A 23,400-nucleotide genomic window follows, 5' to 3' on the forward strand; every position below is an offset into this window, starting at 1 on the left:
TGCCCCAGATTTGATCCAAAGTGGCAGAAGATGGGATTCAGACTGCCAGCCACCTTAGGAAAGGACAATGACTAATGCAGAGCTCTCAGGGTTCTCTTATTTGCAGAAAAGAAAAGAAAAGAAAGAAAGAAATGAGCCACAAAAACCAGATGACAGGCACAAATATTTAAAACTAGAAAGGAAGATGTCCTTTCTAGCTAAAATCATGGGCTTGAAGAGATGGGGACACACCATGCTCCAGCCGCATAACTTATGAGGAAAACTCACAGTGCAGTGGATGCTGCCAGACTCGAAGGTCTCCATGCTACCCAATTCCATTCCCATAACATCCTGGGAAAGGGGAGACCGTGAGGCAGAAGAATAGAGCCGTGAATACCAGGGCCTGAGGTTTGGGGAAATGGGAGTCAAGTGCCATGGAGTAGGTGAAACTTCTCGGCTGTATTTTCGGTGACATGACTGTGTGCATTTGTCAAAGCCCTTTAAGTCTGAGTTTTAATGATAGGGCTAGGGTTGCTGCGCTGAAGAAAATGTCATAGAACTATATCCTCCCCACATATGTGAGCATCCTAATCGGACCAACTGTGGATATCAGCAAGAGTCTCTCAGCGAGGCCTTGCCTGTTATAAAACCAGTGGGTAGTGAGGCCACTAGACTCTAGCCTGAGACTGCAGCCATGCCTTCCTGAACCCCCTCTGAGCTGTATGCAATTCTGTCCCAGCTGCACATGGTCTCGGGGTACGCCACAGAGGTGGGAAGTCAACCAACTCGAAGACTTCCTCTGGGCAGTTTTGGGGGTGTCATCGCTGGAGTGGGAGTTTTCATCAATAGCAACTGTGTTGGGGTTAGTCACATTCTCGTAAGTAACCCCAATAAACTTGTCGGTTCATCTAGCTAGAGCTAGAAGGAACTTTCACTTTGATGTGTCATGGGTGCCCTATCTGGAGTGAGTAGACAGCTGTTCACACAACAAAGATGGAGAAAAGTAGTTAGATGAGATGTGTCAATGTTTGAAGTAATTCTGAATTGAATAAGCACTTTAAGACCCAATGAATAGAAGCTGGAGAGATGGCTCAGTGGTTAAGATCACTGACTGCTCTTCCAGAGTCCTGAGCTCAATTCCCAGCAACCACATGGTGGCTCACAACCATCTATAATGAGATGATGCCCTCTGCTGGTGTATCTGAAGGCAGCTACATATATTAAATATATATATATATACATATATATATATACAAATAAATAGAAATTTAAAAGACCCAACAAATAACTGTGGAAAGGATGGAAAAAAATTTCTATGGGCAAATTATTTAGACAGGTATACGAGGAAATCTATGCTGTTGAATTTTAAATTTTTATTGTTTGTGTTTATTTATGTGTGTAGGTATACACGTGTCATGGTGTGTTTGTTGTGAGGTCAGAGGAATAAGTTGCAGAAGCACTTTACACCTTGTGGATCCTGGGGACTGAACCCAAGTTGTCAGGCTTGAGAGCAAGCACCTTTACCCTCTGCTTAATTACTTTCCTGTGACAAAATATCCTGACAAGGCAATTTATAAAAGAAAACATTAAGTTGTGCTTACCATTTCAGGGGTTAGGGTCCATGATGGTGGAGATAAGGCACGGTGGTAGGAACAGCTGAGAATGCATATCTTGATCCATAATCATGAGGCAGAAAGAATTCACTGAGAACTTTGTCTTTTGAAACCTCAAACCTCACCACCGGTGGCACACCTCCAACAAGGCCACGCCTCCTAATCCTTCCCAAACAGTTCTACTAACTGAGCACCAAGTATCCAGACATATGGGCCTATGGAGGCCATTTTTATTCACACCAGCACACTGTGGTGTTTGGGAGGCTATGGGACTTTAGAGACATGGATCCTTCCTGGAGAGAGCATGTCACAGGGGTGGGCTTTAAGAGGTTACAGCCTGTTGGGGATTTAGCTCAGTGGTAGAGCGTTTGCCTAGGAAGCGCAAGGCCCTGGGTTCGATCCCCAGCTCCGAAAAAAAGAACAAAAAAAAAAAAAAAAAAAAAAAAAAAAAAAAGAGGTTACAGCCTTAGTTCAGATCCAGTTCACTCTCTTGGTTTCCTGGTAACATAACGTGACCAATTGGCTTTCTGCCCAGCTTCCTGCTGCCAGGCTTTCCCCACTGTTGTATATTCCAGCTGTCTGGAATTGTAAGCCAAAATAAATTTTCTTCCCTGAGTTGCTTCTGGTCTTGGTATTTTATCACAGCAACAGGAAAGTAACTAACACATTCTCTGAGCAATCATCGGCTCCCCGTTAAATCTCAATGTGGTCCGAGGAAACCCTGACAAGTCATTTACAAACTCCCCAATTTGGTGAAATCTCACAAAATAACCAGTATGCTTAGTGGGCCAGGTGGTAATAAAAAGAAGACCTACGTTCATCGCGGTCATCAGTATAAATAAAGATGACCTCTTTGGGAAACAGTAGCAAACATTTCCCATAACTTCAGCCTTGGAAATGTCTCCTAAAAGAAATAATTCAGCAAAATCAGAATGCCATGTGTCACAAATATGCTTATTACATTGTCAGCTAATGCAGAAAAATAACAATGACTAGAAATTGAATATCTAACACTGGCCTAACACCGGCAAAATGGGATGATAAATTATGGCCTATCCACTAGAACTGACACCTGAAAAGCTGAAGAGACCATAAAAATGCTAATGAGCATTGCGGGTTTAAAAAATAATACAAAATTTCATCTGCAATGGCTTTTCACCGCAAACGGGAATGAGGTTTTATTGTCTGTAAACAAGAGCAGCCTATGTGCTTCAAGGTAACAGAAGCCAGCAACATTTGAGAAACAAAAACAGGATTGTATCCACTTCCGTTTCTGTCCGGCTCCCTTTCCTTATGAGCTACACGAGAGTCACGCCCCTTAAGTGTCTGCTCCTGGCTCGTAAAACTAGGTGAATTACAAGTGTGAAGGCAGGGAAAGGGAAAGGAGAACCCTTCCTGCCTATCAGGGATGAGGGCACAGGGACACAGCTCCAGGCCCTCACTGTTAGCAATCTGAGGAGCCCCCCCCCCCCCAATCTTTTAAGAACCTCGATTTTGGTGAACCCAGATTTGCATCTTTGCGGGGCTGGACCATGTGAGACAGACTTGGATATTTTATAAAGGAGATTTTAAGATAGACTTCAAACACAAGAGTTAAGTGAAGAGACGCAGAGAAAGAACTGCATACCTCAGGCCAGGATAGGGGCTTCCAGAAGAGCTATGAAAAGTGAGGTAGACTCAAGTTGTGGGTACCACTCAAGCAAGAGTAGAACTGGCTTCAGCCAGACCGTTAAGTGAGGAGCTCTTTTTATCTCCCCAGTCTTCATGTAGCCTATCTCTAACCTATAATGTACTACATAAGAAGAGAGTTTAAATGACCAGGACATTTAAAAAAGTTAAGAGTTTAACATGAGGGGTTGGGGATTTGGCTCAGTGGTAGAGCGCTTGCGTAGGAAGCGCAAGGTCCTGGGTTCGGTCCCCAGCCCTGGGGGAAAAAAAAAAAAAAAAGAAAGAAAAAAGAAAAAGAGTTTAACATGAAGTTGGGAGCTGAACTCCAGCTTAGTGGTGATGGAAGTTCTTAAAACCTCAGGAGAGTCCTGTTGCATGCATGTGTGTGTTCTTGCACATAACTGTGCATGTGTGTGCGTCTCTGTGTGCTTACCTGTGCACAGGTGCCTTTGGAGACCAGAAGAGGGTATGGATCAGGGTCCCGGAGCTGGAGATGCAAGTAATTGTACTGTGGGTGCTCCAAACCAAACTCCGATCCTCTGCAAGAGCGGCAAGCACTCTTAACTACTGAGCCGTCTCTTCAAACCCCAAAGAGTGTAGTTACCCCCGTGTCTTAGGGTTTCTATGGCTAAAAAGAGACACCATGACCACAGCAACTCTTATAAAGGAAATCATTTCCTTGGAGCTGACTTTAAGAGTTTCAGAGGCTCAGTCCACTGTCATCACAGTGGGAAGCATGAGAGGACGCAGGCAGACACGGTGCTGGAGAGGCAGCTGAGGGCTCTACATTCAGATCTGCAGGCAACAGGAAGACAGAGTGAGACACTGGGCCTGACTTGAGCATCTGAAACCTCAGAGCCCACCCCCAGGGACAAACATCCTCCAGCACAGCCACACCTCCTAATCGTGTTACTCCCATTGCGCTTGTAGGGGCCATTTTTATTCAAACCACCACAACCGGCAAAATAAAACGTTATCCCATATCAAGGAAGGACGATCTAAGTATAAGGTAACAAAAGATCAATTACAAAAAGAAAAAAATCAGGAGGGCCGGGGAGATGGATCATTGGGTCAGGCACTTGCCATTCATGCCAGCTGACTAGAGTTTGGATCCCCAGAACCCACACAAAAGCCTGGCACAGTAGCACAAAGATCGATAACCCCTGCACTGCTGCAAGGAAGTGGATGCAAGATCTCCACAAGCTCCCAGGCGGCCACACTGAGAGTCTCAAAGCAGGGAGAAAGGGCTCAAGGCTGCCCTCGGACTTCTGTACTTACTCTGTGGTGTTCATGCACTGATACCTACACACACACACACACACACCTCTAAAGTAAAACAAAATGTCTGACATGACCTTGCTGGCAAGCCACCCTCTTCCCGATTAACACTACATCAACAGTTTCCACACATGGCTTACATATCAAGTCCTAACTCATCTCGTCGCTGATATAGAAACAGAAGACATGTTTACTGGGAAGAAATAGAGAAAGGACGAGAAACAAAAGAGAAAAGAGAACACAGAGAAATGAGATTCGGAGGGAGTTTGAAAGAGAAGGGAGAAGTGATATAAATTTATTATAATCTCCAAAAACAATTTTTTTTTTTGGTGCTGGGGACCGAACCCAGGACCTTGTGGTTGCTAGACAAGCGCTCTACCACTGAGCTAAATCCCCAACCCCAACAATTATTTTTAAAAGAAAAGAAATAAAGGTTCCAAACGCAGATGCTGACTGGAAAATATAACCCCAGGATGCCCCTCCCCACCTACACCCACTCCGGTCCCACCCACTCCAGCCCCACCAACTCCAGCCCCACCCACTCCAGTCCCAACCTCATCAGCTATCCAGTGCCCTGTCCAGCCCTGCTGCACCTGCCCAAGCCCATCTCAGGACCGGTACTTGGCAACCTTGAAGAAAGACTAGAACAGCATTTTGATGTCTGATGTCCCTCTCTGTACCCACCAAACCCCATGGCCACCAACCACTGGCTGGAACAAACACTCAAAACACAGTCATCAGAGAAAACAACTGGTTTGCAGAAAGGTAAGAAGAGAGTCCAGAAAGTGTCCAGTATATGATTATAACGCTGGGTCCGTTTCCAAAGCATGAGCAAGTGGAAGACACATGTCATTTAAACTGGATAGGCTTAATATGGACAAGGAAAGAAAGGAGTGAGGTGGAGAGTGAGGAGTGGGGAGAGGTGGGGAGGGTAGGAGGGGGAAGGAGGGGGAAGGGAAGGAAAGAGAGAGTTTATACTACAGAACAGCAAATATGAGTACATATCTCAATTTTTAAAAATTCCAAAGTGGATAAAACAACACAATGATTTTTTTTTAAGTTGAGTTAGAGTTTTGTTAAATCACTTTAGCTTGACCTTGAACTTGCGATCCTCCTGCCTCAGTCTCTTGGGTACTGGAATTATAGGTGTATACATTAGGCCCAGCTAAGAGGGTTTTTAATGGAGACGTCAGGAAACAAGTTAAGGACTCACATGACAGCACTCTGGAAGTAATAAATTACAGAAGACAACAAAGAAAAGATTTATATTACAATTAAAATGCCAGATAGGTTAGAACTCTTAGAGAAGTTAACAGAAACAGTAGAAGAAACGCCTACTGTGTTTGAATAATTTTTTTAAGATAGACAATCCAACAGACATGATATTCCTGGAGATACACATATTATTTCCTTAACATGTAAACAAAGAAAAAAAAAACATACTAGCATAATGGTCACAAAGGTCTAAGTATGGGAAGAGGTTTATCTCGAAAATATTTTACCCAGCCCAATATCCCTTCCTCTAGGAAAACAGGATTCGTAAATCATTATCAAACAATTTCAACATGTAATCCAGGCATTAAGAGACGGCAATTCAGGAATGCAAACAAGGGGACCCTGGGCCAGAATCCCAGCACTCAGAGGTAGAGGCAGGAGGATCAGAAGTTCCAGGTCCTCCTTAGCCGTAGAGCAAATCTAAAACCAGCCTGGGCTTCAGGAGAGCCTGTTTCACAAACCACAACAACACCCATCACACAAAACAAAAACTGAGGGTTAGTGATAAGGATTGTGTCTGAACATAGATTATGAAGCCACTGAGATGGCTTGGGTGGGTAAAAGCCCTTGCCAACAAGTCTGTGCCAACTTGTCCTTTGACCTCTAAAAGCCAGCTGCAGGAGAGCAAGAGAACCAGAGGGCAAGAGAGACAGAGGGGGAGGGAAGGGGAGGGAGGGAGGAGGAGGGAGAGGGAGGGAAGGGGGAGAGGGAGGGAGGGAGAGGAGGAGAGGGAAGCAGAGGGAAGGAGAGAGGGGGAGAGGGAGAGAGGGAGGGAGGGAAAGAGGGAAAGAGGGAGAGAGGGAGAGGGAGGGAGAGGAGGAGAGGGGAGGGAGGGGAAGAGGGAAAGAGGGAAAGAGGAGAGAGGGAGAGGGAGAGAGAGGGAGCAGGGGGAGGAGAGGAAGAACATAGAGTGGTCTATAAGTTTAGTTCCAGGGTATCCAATACCCTCTTGTAGCCTCCATGGGCACCAGACAAACACATACATATGCACAGACATATGTGCAGACATATGTGCAGGCAAAATACCCATACACGTAAAATAAGAAAATAATAATTTAAAAAATTTAAGTAGAGGCAAAAGGGCAGAGGTTCAAGGCCAGCCTGTCCTTTTAAAAATACAGATAAGTAAATGACCAACAGTAAAGAAGGATGGGAAATACATTAATGTAATTCAGCATTGATGTTAGAAAAGTGAGCAATTGAAAGTCATCATAGGGGCTGGAGAGATGGCTCAGTGGTTAGAGCACTGACTGCTCTTCCAGAGGTCATGAGTTCAAATCCCAGCAACCACATGGTGGCTCACAGCCATCTGTAATGGGATTTGATGCCGTCCTCTGGTGTGTCTGAAGACAGCAACGGTGTACAATGTACTCATATACATTAAATAAATAAACCTTTTTAAAAAGGAACCATAGTATAACTTACAAATCAAGAATCCAAGGAAGGGATGGGAGGAAAGATTCGTGCTAAATGCTTTCTGATTCCCTAGCAGAAATTAATTAACTAGCTAAAATTGAAACCCTGAGCTTTAAAACATCCCCATCCCCTTTCCCTTCTCCATTTTCTTCTCGAGTACTTCTCAAAGGAATAAAGAATATTTTATTGTACATCCTGTAGTAAAATAAATTTACTTAAAATTCGACAATTCTTCCCATTTCACTGTAATTTCTTGGATCCAAATAAAATTTCTAAAGTGATTTTTCTTTCATCTTAAAAGCACCTATTTTAAGTCTCGTTTTAATAAGATAGTTATCCCTTTCGTCTGACGGCATATACCCATGAAATAAGATACACCTGTGTGGTGGCCATTCTCGGTTAACTATGGTAATTCCTCCTCCCGTAGTGAGGTTTTTGGTTTTCTCCAGTGTGAAGTTTATTGCGTCTTTTGATTTCCTTTACACAAGCTCATTGCCTCCTCGAAGGCGAAGGAGACTGGCTGCCTGGGGTTGATGGAGGCGAGGAGGAGGAGGAGGAGGAGGAGGAGGAGGAGGAGGAGGAGGAGGAGGAGGAGGAGGAGGAGGAGGAGGAGGAGGAGGAGGAGGAGGAGGAGGAGGAGGAGGAGGAGGAGGAGGAGGAGGAGGAGGAGGAGGAGGAGGAGGAGGAGGAGGAGGAGGAGGAGGAGGAGGAGGAGGAGGAGGAGGAGGAGGAGGAGGAGGAGGAGGAGGAGGAGGAGGAGGAGGAGGAGGAGGAGGAGGAGGAGGAGGAGGAGGAGGAGGAGGAGGAGGAGGAGGAGGAGGAGGCTTGGCAGGGGAGGGAGCCCAGGCTCCGCAGAGGCAGGAACCTGTCCAGGAGGCTGCTGGCCGCAGAGTGACCTACTTTCTCAGTCGGGTTTGCAGCCAGTGCTACCGCGCAGCCTGGAGCTGAGCGGGAGCTGCGGAGGGAGCCAGGCAGGCTGCGCGCCAGGGCTTTCTGTGGACGCCAAGGGCTGTGAGTTCCTTCCAACCCGCTTGCTTCCTGGCGGGACATCCCCTGCAGATGGAGGCCAGGCTTCTAGAAAGAGGACCCAATCGTCTTCCTCCTGCCTACTACTGTAGCCCCAAAGACCTCTCCTTTCACCTTGGAGATGACTAGACCCTTGGAGACTCTGGGATCCTGGCCTTTTCAGTCCAAGTGCCTTCTGGTTCCCATGGCCTAGGGACACCCTCACAGCCACAGGCACAAGCCCAGGTCCTTCCGGGTCCAGGTGGCTCCGAGCACCTGCTACAAGACCGGGAAGGATCTGGGTTTGTCCTAATGGTGCTGACTCTTTCCAGCCCTTGTCCTTGGATGAATCTGCCTCACCTGGGAGTCTCTGTTGTCCTTGGACAAAGTCAACTGCACCTGGAAGCCTCTGTCCTCACTTTTTAAAATGAAGATGCTGTCTTCACATCAGCCTCACGGTGGAGACTGTAGAGAAGGCAACACATGTGTGCATGCCGACGGTGCACTGACAAGAGGAGTGTGCTTGGTGAAAATTCAGGGATCAGAAGAAGCTCCCTAGTGGGATATCTCTGGTCCTCGAGAGCTGGGCTTCGCACGATGGGCAGATGGTCTCTAGTGTTTATGCCATCCTAGTCAGAGTCCTGAGGGGACACCTCCTTCCTGTGGTATTCTTTAAGAGATACTTTGGCCTCCTGTCCACTGCCAAAAGATCTATGTTGTGGGTTATTGGTATCTAAATAAAAATAAAAGGCCACCTGGCCAATGGCTCAGGTGCTGGCCACCAAGCCTGACAACCTGAGTTCCAACACTTTTAAGGTGCCTAGCGGGAAACGTGCCCATAAGAAAGAAAGGCTGGTCACTGATAGGCAGAGCAGGGACCTTAAAGGAAGAGTGGGTAGTGGCCATCAACACACCTCACAGATTAGTGGAAGCTGGTCTGAGTTTTCTTGGCAAGATGACACATTTAATGTGCGAGGGCTGAAGCTGGTGTCCCACGGAATGGCTTCCTGGAGCTCCCTGAAGCTCCCCAAAGAGTATGCATGGTGGGGCACATTTCTGAGGAACAGTGCCCGTACCTTCCCTGAGAATCTCAGAGGGATTTGTTGTGCCAAGAAGGCTGAGAGCTGTTAACAGCATGATTTCGTGCCTGCCTAGGAAGTCTCAGTATACCCCAGTATCCTCAGGCCAGGACACTAGCCTCTGGTTATGTGGTTTCCCATCTGGCTTGCCTCTAGGAAGAGAATGCAGGAAGCTGTTGATAAGGATTACTTGGGCCCTGTGAGAGAACTGTATTTCTCACTGGAGAGAGAGAGAGACAGAGACAGAGACAGAGACAGAGACAGAGAGAGACAGAGAGACAGAGACAGACAGAGAGACAGAGAGAGACAGAGACAGAGACAGAGAAAGAGAGACACAGAGAGGGAGACAGACAAAGACAGAGAGCCATAGACAGAGAGACAGAGAAAGACACACACAGAGAGAAAAAGATAGAAACAGGAAGAGAGAGAGAGACAGAGAGAGACAGAGACAGAGAGAAACAGAGACAGAGAGACAGAGAGAAACAGAGACAGAGAAAGACACACAGAAAAAGAGACAGTAAGAGAGGGAGAGACAGACAGAGACAGAGAGGGGGCAGAGACACAGAGAGAGAAAGAGACAGATAGGAAGAGAGACGGAGAGATAGATGGGGGCGGAAAGAGAGACAGAAAGAGGCAGAGGCAGAGACAGAGATGGGGACGCAGAGGGAAGAAGACAGACATATCTACACAACTGTAGGTACAAGAACCACAAAACCTGGGGTAATAACTAGTCTCCCGAGTATGAGTTCTGCCGTGTTCATGTATCACCTCAATTCATCACCAACCTGCAAGGTAGAAGAGCTCTGTTCTCATGGAATCATGGTCGATGGAGATAAAATTGCCTCAATTCGCATGGCTGCCTTCCCTCCAATACAGTGAGTTCTTCACACTGACACCAAGCACTGCAAACGCCACCTGTTACACAGTAGCCGTGGGTCTTGGGATACAGTCAAAATGCCCTCTCCTGTGATTCTGGCAAGAACAGGACCTCCACACCTGCCCACATCAAGTGAACACAGCCTGGAAGATCCCTCTGGACAGAGGTTAGGCATAGAGGTACAAGCCACATCTGGTCCACCCATGATCTTCCTCCAACATTGCAAATAATGATGACAGCTGGGCGGACCTTTGCCTCAGAGTGAGCAGAGACTAGCATCACAGAAGCCCGAAGAGGTAAGAGGTGAACAGTGGGGTTTTCAGACCCACATCAAGTTCTCCACATTCTGTGAACGTCCCTCATCACATCCTCAGCAAATAGACTCCATCAGTAAAGACAGAATATAATAAACATACCTTCTGCCTTGAACTGCATTTTTCCTTACATTAGAACTCTATACTAAAAGATACTGGAATGGCATAGCAAGGTCAAGCTACTGACCTGAGATCCACCCCAGGGGCCCACATAATGGGAGGAGAGAACCAACACCCACAAGTTGTCCTCTGACCTACACACACAGAGAAAGAGAGACATACATGAAATAAATAAATAGAACTGCATTTTGTTATTAATTTCATTTCATGTGTATGGGCGTCTTGTCTGCTTGGATGTACACCACATGTATGCAGTTCCTGACATGGCCAGAAGGGGGTGTCAGAGGCCCTGGAATTGCAAAACGGCTGCCAATTTAACCTGGAATGAGAATACCAAGAATAAGAATAAAGAATAAAGAAGGAGGAAGAGGAGGAGGAGGAGGAGGAGGAGGGGGAGGGGGAGGGGGAGGGGGAGGAGGAGGAGGAGGGGGAGGAGGAGGGAGAGGGGGAGGGGGAGGGGAAGGAGGAGGGGGAGGGGGAGGAGGAGGAGGAGGACGAGGACGAGGAGGAGGAGGACGAGGAGGACGAGGAGGACGAGGAGGACGAGGAGGACGAGGAGGACGAGGAGGAGGAGGAGGAGACCAAATGCTCTTAACCGCTGAGCTAGCTGTTTCTTCAACCCCTAGATTTGCTTAAAAGCTTATTTCTTGCACTCAAGCTAGCTGCTAAGGTAGGTATGTTCAGCTTGAATCCGTGAGTCTCTTACCCCGGGACTCAGGTAGAAGGAACAGCCACACTGTGGCACTTACTAGTCTTGGGGCAGAAGACAGGATAGCAAGAGACAGACAGAGCCTGGCTCTGCGGGGGAAATCAAGAGTCAGCCCAGCTCTGCAGCCTCATGGAAGATTCTGCTCCGGCTCTGAATAAACCGTGCCCACTCACATGCAGTTGGCCGAGCCTACAGACGTTCCACCTACTGGAACCACTCCTGAAAGAAATCGTTTCTGTTTCCTGGTGTGTTCTGCAATGGCTCCTGGAAGCCACTGGACAAAGTGGTAGAGGGAGGAGGGAGGAGGGGGGAGGGGGAGGGGGAGGAGGGAGGAGGGAGGGGGAGGAGGAAGGAGGGGGGAGGAGGGAGGAGGGAGGGGGGAGGAGGAAGGAGGGGGGAGGAGGGAGGAGGGGGAGAAAGGAGGGGGAGAGGGGAGGAGGGAGGAGGGAGGAGGGAGGAGCAAACAGCAGCAGTGAGGGTTATACCAAGACATAAACAGCACGTGGCGAAGACTCTGTTTCATCAAAAAGTCTCGCCAGCAGGGCTGGTGCACAGAGAACAGAGGAAACTCCCAGATCCTGGAACAGAGTCCTGGCTCTGGACAGGGTGGGTTCTACCGACAAAAACAAATCTTGAGTACTAGAGATTTCAACATTTGGGCCCCAACTGGGGATCTAACGACAAATCCGAACACGAGGACCCCAGTGGGTGCGAGAGCGTCTTGGGCACTGTTAGTAATTTCCCCCTGTGCCCTATTGGGCTACTTTCAAAATTGTTACATTAAAAAGAAAGAAAGAATAAGGCTGTGGGGTTGTTATTGGTTTTAAACTACATGCCCTTCCTGAAGCCCCGAACAGCCACACCGAAGCCGACCTGGGGGTAGGGAAGTCTTGCAGATGAGGAAGTGAGGTGCCCATTTCAGTCGCAAATCGTAGTCCTGCCCAGCACACCTGACAAAGGGAAGACAATAGGGTAGCCGCTCCTTTGTGTTTTGTTTGCCTGCTTACTTTGTTGGTGTCCCCCCCCCCAGGAGGGGGGACAAATTAGATTTTACTTCCTACTCAAGAATTTCCTGTAATTTTCCACTTGCAAATTCTCCCTGAAGTTGAAGGAAGAGAAAGGCCACCATGAGTTCATTATCCAGGATATCCTGAATCTTTTTCTGGCCCAAGACAGATTAGGGAACAGAGACTTCTAAGTGTCCTGGCTGGCAGGGAACCTGTGGCCTGTCGCCTGTCAGCCCTGTGGCTTTGTAGTGGTTAAAATATCAGCCAGCCAGATTTTTTTTTTTTTTTCTGGAGCTGGGGACTGAACCCAGGGCCTTGCGCTTGCTAGGCAAGTGCTCTACCACTGAGCTAAATCCCTAAACCCAATATCAGCCAGATTTAAGATGAACAGAGACTTGGGCTTTTAGTTACACGGACCTTTGACACTCAGTCTTCTTTCATAGCTCTGCAACTTTGGGCAAATGATTTAATTCTTTGAGCCTCCATTTTCTCCTTTAAAAATGGGATAATAGGGTTGAGGATACAGCTCACCGGCAGAATGCCTGCCTAGGGAGGCATGAGGCCCTAAATTCAATCCCTTGGTATCAGCAAAAGAAAGAGAGGGGGGAGGGAGAGAAGGAGAAAGGGAAGGGGAGAAACACTAAGGTCTCCCACAGTGGGGAGCGATTTTCTGAATGAAATACAGACTTACATTGAGGGCATTGACAGTTTTGATTCTACGTTGTAATAGGGAAAAAATTGATTCATCTATGTTTGTTATGTTCCCTCCCCTGCTTAAAAAAAAAAAAAAAGTTAACATCGATTACGCTTCCTTCCTCCCACATATTATCCTCGCCCCTGGGGAGATCGGACAATTATTGGAAGAACCAGAGAACTGAGAATGGGGATTGCGATAGACTAAGCTAAACCGGATAAAATTAAGAAGAGCTTACGGGAGGGACGGAGTGGGGGTGGGGAGACACAGCGGGGGTGAGGATGTGTGTGTGTGTGTGTGTGTGGAAGTCTGGGGAAGTGTCAAGGTCGAGGAACAAGATGAGAGACTAAGGAGTGTTCCACAGTGCGAGGAAAGCTGTGCTAAGTCAGGGAAGGAGACGGAGTCAGTCATCGGCAACTGCAAAACAAACTACCCCAAGACTAAGATAATGAGTGTGTATTCTCTCCAGCTTCTGCAGACCGGGGACTTAGAAGCTGTGGCTCAAGGTGTCTTGTCTGTAGGCTTAGGATGCCTTCCTGTTGGGCTGGAGGTCCACTGAGAGTTTGACCGACAGACCATCTCAGAAGGTGACTCACCCAGGGTCTCATCTCTCACCACATGGGCTCTCCACGGGTGAGGGTTACAAGAGAGGTATTAGTGAGGGCTGGAAAGACCGCTCCCTAGCTAAGAGCACCGCCGTGCTCCTACGAGATCCAGTGGATCTGATGCCCTCTGCTGGCCTGTGTGGGCACACATGTACATGTGCATGCATGTGCAAGTGAATGGATATAAATCTTTGGAGAATCAAAGGATGAGTGTCATAGAGGTCACCCCATACTCAAGGAGAAGGACAATATCCTTCACTGTTGTTGGGGCAGACATAGTGGATGGATGGATGGATGGATGGATGGATGGATGGATGGATGGATGGACAGACAACATTTAACATCACTTTGGGAATTTTAGGGAGCATGGCTGTAGATTGTAAATTTACTTCCCTTGAGTATTTTTGGGAGACCAGATATAAAGCTCAAGACTGTTTCTAGTTCAGGTTCTGCAGTTGTCCCTGCTGCTTTGTTGTGGCCCTTAGGTTGGTCTACCTCCCGCCCACGGATTCATCCTAGAAATGTGAATAAGTTTCAGTGTCACTGGTACAGATAAATGCACAAAAGGAGGGAACTTGCAGCAGAGGAGGAAACGGCCAAGCTTTCCTCCTCACTGAATGTACTGTCAGAAACAAGGAAGAGGGTTGGGAGAGTAGCGTCCAGTACTCGTCCAGACCCGGGAACAGCGCACTGCTAAAGTAACTGTCAGCTTCTTACTGTCACTCCTCTCCCTCCTACATATTCTGTCCCCTCTGCCCAGAATCCTCCTGCCTCCCGCCTTCCCATCATTTGGATTTCTAATGACACAGTCTCACAAAAGTGGTCTCCGAACACTCTCCTAGGTAAGAAATTCACTACTTCTCCATTGCTTGTTTGCTTTTCAAACTTTAAAGATTAATTTACTATATATAAGCACACTGTAGCTGTCTTCAGACACACCAGGAGAGGGCATCAGATCCCATTACAGATGGCTGTGACCCACCATGTAGTTGCTGGGATTTGAACTCAGGACCTCTGGAAGAGCAGTCAGTGCTCTTAACCGCTGAGCCTTCTTTCCAGCCTGCTTTTTAAACTTTAACATTTTGTCTTTAATCTCAGGACTTGAGAGGCAGAGGCTGCGTGGATCTCTGTGAGGTCGAGGCCAGCTTAGCCCACATAGCAATTCTGGACTGCTCGGGGCTACACAGCGAGATCCTGTCTCAAAAAGCAAAGCAAAATGAACAAAGAAAAGAACCAGAACTTTAACTTTTAAGATTATATTTATCTGCTAGTTGTGATGCATGCCTTGAAAATCAGAACTCAGGAAACAGGGAGCTGGTGGATTTCTGAGTTCCAGAACAAGAGCTATATAGTGAGACCCTGTCTCTCTCTCTCTCTCTCTCTCTTTATATAAAATAACATATTTTATATAAAACATATATAACATATTATATATAAAACATATCTATAACATATTATATAAAACATATTATATATAAAACATATATAACATATTATATATAAAACATATCTATAACATATTATATAAAACATATTATATAAAAACATATATAACATATGTAAAACATATCTATAACATATTATATATAAAACATATTATATATAAAACATATATAACATATTATATATAAAACATATCTATAACATATTATATAAAACATATTATATAAAAAACATATATAACACATATATAAAACATATCTATAACATATTATATATAAAACATATTTTATATAAAACATATATAACATATCTTATATATACATATAAAGAGAGAGAGAGAGAGATCAGAGGTGCATGTCGGGTGATCAGGAGTTGGTTCTCTCCTTCCACCTTGTGGGTCCCAGGGATCGCACTCAGGCTGTCAGGCTTGGCAGCAAGCACCCTCACCCACTAAGCCATCTTGCCAACCCAAAGAAACCCTGTCATTACTATTAAAATTACTACAAAGGATGATATGCGGCTGATTGACTGCTGATGGGCAGACAAGATCAGACCGTGCCTGGATCTCTGGAAGCTGGGAACAAACATGGCTATGTTTGGAAATCAGTGCTTAAAAATTGAGAGCAAGGTGAGGACCTTATGGGCCCATCCTGGATTGCCCAAGTGGTTCCACACCCTCAGGTGTCCTGCACCAGACAGAAGAGGAAAGGGGCTGGGGAAATGGCTCAGCAAGTAAGAGCACTGACTGCTCATCTGGAGGACCTGAGTTCAACGCCCAGCAATCATCTAGTGGCTCACAACCATCTGTATTGGGATCTGATACCCTGTGTGTCTGAAGAGAGCTACAGTGTATTTATATATAAATAAATCTTTTTAAAAGAACAGAAAAAGAGGAAAGACTGAGTAACAAAAACCCAGTGGGAAGCTGATATCAACAGCCACCAGGAGCTGGAGGAAGCAAAGGACAGCTTCTCCCCAGAGCCTTTGGAAGGAATGGGCCTGCTAGTCTCTTGTCAGACTTCTAGTCTCCACCACAAGAGAATAAATTCCACTGAGCAAGACCACCTAGTTGGCAATCATTTGTTGCAGCAGAGAGACACAAATGAACGGCCAGGGAACACCCATTCTCAGAAGACAAGCTTCTCTCCCTACGAGATCTGGTTTCCTTTGTTCTCACGAGTCTCCGTGACTAACTCCTGCTAGTACTTACCTACTCCTTAGGAGTGCCTGGCCCCTGAGTCACGTGCTGGAAACGTGGTCCACAGTGTAAGAATACTGAGAAGAGGTGAAGCTTGGTGGAATGGGAGGTCCTGGGGCATTGTTCACAGAAAGGATGGATGTTGGTCTGGTACCCGCAGGAGAGAGAGCTTGTTACAAAAGAGTGAGTTTAGAGACATGGAGATGGTTCTTTCGAACCCCAGGTGGAAGAAGTGAACTCTTATAAACTATAATCTGACTTCCACTTGAGGTGAGCATGTTTTGAACTCACACACACACACACACACACACACACACACACACACACACACACAGTGCTCTTAACTGCTAAGCCATCTCTCCAGCCCTCAGACACATTCTTACACTGTCCTAAACCCAGGCCAGATCCCGAGAGCAAAGACAAATACTCACCCTACCCAAGACAGAACTGATGTGGACTCCACCCATACATAATCTGTCAAAAGGCTAATTTTCTGTTGTGGTTTTCAAGGAGGGGTTGTAGTGCCCGCTGGAGGACACAGATGTGTGGCAACATTTATAATGATCTTGCTTGGGAACTTCCAGGGGGTGGGAGGTGGAGAGGTGTTGCGGGGTGGTGGCCAGCTCAGATATCGAATAGACTACAGTAAACAATAGAGGGTGAGGAACTGCCTGGCTTAAAAACTAGACAATAGGGGCGGAGAGGTGGCTCAGAGGTTAAGAGCACTGGGCTGCTCCTCCAGAGGTCCTGAGTTCAATTCCCAGCAACCACATGGTGGCTCATAACCATCCATAATGGGATCTGGTGCCCTCTTCTGGCCTGCAGGCATGCATACAAGCAGAACGCTGTGTATCCATAACAAATAAATAAATCTCAAAAAATAAGAAAGAAAGAAAAACTAGACAATAACCTTTCTGAACCTTGTCGATAATGGATGGCCAAGGGCATAGCTTGATGTCTTCATAGCTGTTGTTCCAGGCCTAGACTGAGCCCTGACAAGGAGGGGTTCCATCAATACTTGAGGGGAAGAAGCAGGGAACATGGGACTCTATGACTCTGGGAACTCCGGCACCTGCTGCACACACACTGTAAGACAGATGTGTTAACGCATCAGTGAGAACCTGAAGGGAAAACTGTAGCTTGTTAGGATTTTCCACAGCAGCTAATAACCAGAGTGGGGAAGAGAAGGGGGTGAGTCTCATCCTACAGGACAATAAGGCAAGCGATTAACAGCTGAGCTCATGGTCAGGGCTCATGACACCTACGGGATGAGACTGACTTTAGGTAGGTGGCCAAGCTTTCTAATCCCCAGCTTCTTCATCTATAATATGGAGAGAATTATGCTTCCCTGAAGGGTAATGGGGAGGGGGGTGGCCAAGTCAAGGAGAGCACGATGCAGGGCGTCCTGACCTTAGTGAACTTCGTTAGCATCCTTAGTACGTTGGAGAGCAGCCTCAGACAAACAGCGCAGGCATAAAGCCTGCGACCGCCTCAGACCAGATTTGCCTTTTACCCCCAGGGCACAAGCAGACAGAGAACATCATGTTCTTAAGAGACACAAATGAAATAACTTTATTCTGCCTCTAAGTCACTTGGTTCCCTGAACAAGAGGGCGGTGACTCACACTCTCCATTATAACTGTGCTTCTCTATCCCTCTGGTGATAAATAGATCGTTTTTAAGCCTCCTTTCCTAAAATGAAGGTCTTCCAGACAGCTAACTCTGCCTGCAGGCTTTATCGCATTCCCACTTCCCATCCCGCCGCCCTCCCCCTCTCCCTGGCCTTCCTGGGCATTTCGCTTTACCGAGGAGTGGGTTTGTGTTTTGTTCCAATGCCTCTGAACAGCCGCTCTGGTGGGGAAGCTTGGCATCTGTTTCCTGTTGAAACGTGAATGCTTTGGGGCAATATTTACCAAACCCACTTGCCAACCACTGCTCTTAGATTTGATGTACTGACAATAAAGGCTGTCATTCCACACCAGAGCGACAGGCTCTTCTCTGGCTGCACCGGGCCCAGAGCCTTTAGGTTTTCAAACGGATGAGTGCATTGCTTAAGAAACACAGCTCGTCCGGCCCGAGGGAGCAAAGACGCCCTTGTCCAGTTCCAATGTCGTGTTCTTCAGGTTCTCCTTGCTCAAACCCAAACCCGTTCTACTCGGTCTGGAGGTTGAGAGTGAGTCAAATGTTGGTGGATTGTGCCCTGGAAAACATGCTCATGTCCTTTAGTAAAAACTGATCTGACGTTAAACAAAGCAAGGTAATTCACAGTAGGACCAAGACCAAGGCAGAGAACAACTTCTCTCTCTCTCTCTCTCTCTCTCTCTCTCTCTCTCTCTGATCAAATTCTCAGTATCCATTCAGAATGCTGAGAAAATGCCTTCCCAAGCAGGCAAACAGGCAAGCGGGCAAGCGGGCAAGCGGGCAAGCGGGCAAGCAGGCAAGCAGGCAGGCAGGCAGGCAGGCAGGCAGGCAGGCAGGCAGGCACCACAATTGAGAAGCGCTATTACCAGATGTGGCAGGCTGACTAGGAGCCTTCAGAGACCCAGTCCCAGAACCCATCTGTTTAACTGGATAAAGAATCTCTGTAGGTGTAAACTCAGGCTCTTCTACGGAGGCCATGGCAAGAGCCTACACACCATCACAGGGGACAGGCTTCACGTAAGAGATGTAAAGGAAGAGAGGTCAAAGGTGACTAAGGCAAAGGCCACAGAGGGAGGCTCAGGGAGGGACCAGTTGCTATACAGATCCCCCAACAGGCAGACAGACAGGAAAAGGGTCACAGACAGGTAAGGAAGATAGTGAACTTCCGGCTTCTTCCTTACCCACTGGACCTGAGACAAAGGCCTAGAAGGTTTTTATCTCCAGCAGCGTGGCCCTCTCCTTCCAGAGACTCGTCCAGATTAGTTAGATGTGTTCTAAGCCAAACCTGAATGTGTTTACCTCAACACATTCCTCTCATCTAAATTGTCCAACCCAAAATCAGGGGAAGGAAGCCTGTCCTGTGTCACCAAAACCACTTTAAGTAGCTGGGCCCTCCCAGGAGATTTGGATTTTGGTACCCTCTGTGACCTGGGTGTTGGGGGTAGGGAGCATTTCTCTGTGTGTGTGTGATGAGGATGTGGAATGCTCTCTCACTCCACACAAGATCTTCATTTGTAACAAAGCCTCTTGCTACCTGCTGTGTCTGAATTTTTCACAGAGGTTTAATTGGTGAAGAAAATGAATCCAATCAAGATCCTAGATGGTCCCAGATGAATGTCCGATTAGCCAAGGAGCATTCGCCACCACCAGAATAGAAAAGAAGTCAGGATGGATTCTTCCCCGGATCCTCCAGAGAACACAGCCTCTGAACACATTTCAGCCTTCAGCATCCACTTCAGAGTTAAAAAATAAACTGTTGTTTCAAGGCCAATCGTAATGGTGGTGATGTCACAGATGTCGCAGGACGCGAACGCACAGGACAGGCATGGCGTCTCACACCAGTGGCTTTTCTTTACAGTCCACACGTCCCAGGCCTTCTTGAACACACATCTGGCAACGCTTGCCTCAACAGTCTGCTCACGTGACCTTCAGAGGAGCGATTCCTCACACTGAGACAGCCAAGTGTCTTAGCTGGGAAGACAGAAGGCACGTGCCAACTGCCAACATATGCTCATGTGTGCGTTTCCAATGTGCTCTGTGTGTGTGTGTGTGTGTGTGTGTGTGTGTACAGACAGACAGACAGACAGACAGACACACACACACACACACACACACACACACACACACACACATTTAGACTTCCAGAAAAACTGTGGGAAGCTCACCACACACGAACTGTTGTCGAAGTAGTTCTCATTACAAGCCTATGAAACAGATGCCGTAAGTCATTACTCCCCTGTCAGTGGGAAACTGAGGCCCAGAGCTTACTCACGTTTGGCTTCCATAACCCTCACAAGCTCATAGGTGAGGGCTAGGCCCTGAATATAGATCTGATTCCAGCTCTCTAGCCCACCCCCTAAGAAAACTTAAGAGCCAATGAGATGGCCCAGCCTGTAAATGTGCTGGCTGCCAAGCCCAAGTATCTGAGTTTGAACCCGAGGAACTCCACGGCAGAATGAAGAAAAAAAAAAACAAAACCTGACTCTTAGAGGTTCTCTTCTGACCACCACATGTGCAGCATGGTGGTATGTGTATGCATGACATGCACAAACATACATGATCACACACACACAGAGAGAGAGAGAGAGAGAGAGAGAGAGAGAGAGAAATAAATGCTATTTAAGATTTTTAAAAAAGAACATCTGGGAGAAAAATAAATTTAGATCCATTAAAAAAATGGGTCCCTGGAGTGGAAAAATGTCTTCAGAGTAGGAATACATGCTCACATTTGACCGTCTTCTTCTTCCACGGCAGACATTCTCATTGCTAACAATTGTTTTGGTTTTATTTGGGTTGGGGGGTGCCAGGGTGGGGGTTGGTATATTTGAACAGCTGCCTTTGCCTTTAGCAAAAGACCCCAGAACTCTTCAGAGTCAGAAAGACCAAAACAAATCTTAAGGATTTAAGGAAGGAAAAAAAAAATCAGTTTAAATCTTTTTTTCTCAGAAAAGTGCATACTTCTGACAAGTTGTAACTCTGTATAAAATTGCTTCTAGCTTCCGGTTCCAGGCTCTGGCAACCAAAGCCCAAGGTTCAAACCAAGGCAGAGGCCACAGCTCCAGCTAAGGCTCAGGCTTCAGCTCGGGCTCAGGCTCCCAAGGGTGCCCAGGCCCCTGTGCAGGCCCTATAGAACAGGCTCCTGCCAGTGTGAAGACAGACGGACCGCTGTGACACACCTACCTACACGCTATTTGCAGATGACCAGTGTCCTGTGCTGTGTTTACAAATAAACTTGAGACAAGAAAAAAAATTGCTTCTAGACCTCGAGAACATCGGGTGTTAGAGGTCTGTGTGTTTTTACATACACGGGCATTTGTTTGCATGTATGTAATCGTGCTGTGTGCGTGCACTGCCCGTGGAGGCCAGGAGAGGACATCTGATTCCATGAACTTTCTCAGGCAGTTGTAAGATGCCGTGTGGGGGCTGGGAAGGGAACCCAGGTCCTCTCCTAGAACAGCAGGTATTCTTAACCCCTGAACCATTACTCCACCTCTTGACATTTTGTTCTGGTTGCTGTTGTTTTTGTTTTTTATTCTTTTTTTTTTTTCCGGAGCTGGGGACCAAACCCAGGGCCTTGTGCTTGCTAGGCAAGTGCTCTACCACTGAGCAACCCAACCCCCTGGTTTCTGTTGTTATTGTTGTTGCTCTTTTCCCCAAGACAGGGTTTCTCTGTGCAGCCCTTGCCGTCCTCAGAGATCCGCCTGCCTCTGCCTGCACCACCACACCTGGCTCAGGCTTTTCTTTTAAGAAATTGCCATGGAAATTTCTAGCATTCCTTAAAGAGAAGTGTAAGAAAGCCCTCCCAGCCTTTCACAGTAGTAAGAACCATCTCCATGAGACCAGCCTGGCTCCCACTAATCCCTCTGCACCAGGTTTGTTTGCAGAACCACACGTCTATCATCCCCCTCCCCCTGTGAGTACTGCAGGGCATCTTCAGTTATGAGACCCTTTTGCTGAACATAGTTGAAAAGTCATTGTCACCAAATTACAGCCAATGCTTAGCGTCACCGCACACCCCATCACGCTCAGACTTTTCCAACGGCCTCAAAACGTTTTGGTTTTTTTTTCTTGTCAGTTGGTTTCTATCAGAACCCGTGTTCATATTGCACATGGTTTTATTTTTAAGAATTAAAAAAAATTAAATTTATCATTAGTGTGTCAGACTGGGTACCCATCAGAGGAGTCAGGAGACAAGCTTCAGGAATCAGGTCTCTCTTTCTGCTGTGGATCCCAGAGACCAAACCCAGGCAGTCAGACCTCACAGCAGATACCTTTGCCTGCTGATCCATCCCACTAGTCACCCTCATCCTTTAATCTACATGGTGAGAGCTTCTGGTGCTGCCTCTAGGAATTTGGCGTTGGTCACTGGGCTTGGACAAGGAAGCAGGCTCAGATAAGATTATTATAAACAGTGGCTGTGGACTTTACTACTTTGCTTAATGACTGCCTCGTGTGACCTCCTTGTTTACTATTTCGTCTTTGATCTAAGAACTGACCATGTGTTTTGGATGTACCTAGAACGATATAAAAGCAGGCTGGAGAGAAATAAGGCAGCTCAGCCTCAGCGCCAGCCAGAGTCATGCTATAGTGCTGTCAAGTTGTCTTTTTTTTTTTTTTCAACCCTCACTCCCTCCCTTGAGACCCGGTTGACTGGCTGAGCTGGCTTGGTCACCTACAAGCCTCACCCACTCTGTTCTGTACCATTTCCTAGCTATGGTGACTCCCGTGGTGCCTGCAGAGCCTGCTCCCCCAGCCCCCAGATTCCCTAAGTGGAAAGCTAAAACTACAGGCTGATGAGATTTTGGAAACTACGGCAGGCGATTCATTCTTTTAAAGAAGGCACGGCATGCACACAGCTCGCCTCTCTGTCACACGGGACTGATCAGCGCGTTTAGGACTCACCGGTCTGAATGACTCTTTCTCCTCTTACCGGTCAACATTTCCTTTTGACCTAAGGGTTCCAATCACACGGGATTTAAACATCGAGGATCTGTTACTGCGTTAAGGTGCTGCAAAGCGATACTTTTCTATCACTCTCCTTGTGTTTATTAACTGAGAGTCTTCGAGAAAGAGCTTTGACCCTATTCAGCAATATAGAGTCCAGTCGAGCAAGAGGCCCAAAGGAAAGAAGGCCAAGGGGAAGAAGGTGGCCCCTGACCCCACTCAACATCATCAAGAAACAGGAGGCCAAAAAGGTGGTCAATCCTTTGAGAAAAGGCCCAAGAACATCTAAGACAAAAGAGATCTCACACACTTCCTCAAATGACCCTGCTACATCAGGCTGCAGCAGCAAAGGGCCATCCTCTATAAGCGGCTCAAAGTACCTCCTGCCATCAACCAGTTTACCCAGGCCCTGGACAGGCAAACAGCAACTCAACTGCTTAAGCTTGCCCACAAGTACAGGCCAGAGACAAAGCAGGAGAAAAAGCAACGGCTGCTGGCCTGTGCTGAGAAAGCTGCTAAAAAGGAGACGTCCCAAC

At 47.0% G+C, this 23,400-nt stretch overlaps 1 protein-coding gene across 1 annotated transcript in view; it reads left to right on the forward strand.

The window, feature by feature from the left end:
• LOC147999480 (large ribosomal subunit protein eL8-like) overlaps window positions 1–23,400 on the forward strand; it is a 52,118-nt gene that overhangs the window by 28,306 nt on the left and 412 nt on the right. Inside the window, exon 2 of the mRNA XM_087596698.1 lies at window positions 23,201–23,364. Coding sequence (XP_087452824.1) covers window positions 23,201–23,364 — 164 coding nt within the window. The remainder of the gene's footprint in view (window positions 1–23,200; window positions 23,365–23,400) is intronic.

This window comes from Rattus norvegicus, chromosome 19 (assembly GCF_021556685.1).
Source record: "Rattus norvegicus strain SHRSP/BbbUtx chromosome 19, alternate assembly SHRSP_T2T, whole genome shotgun sequence".
Taxonomy (NCBI): Eukaryota; Metazoa; Chordata; class Mammalia; order Rodentia; family Muridae; genus Rattus; species Rattus norvegicus.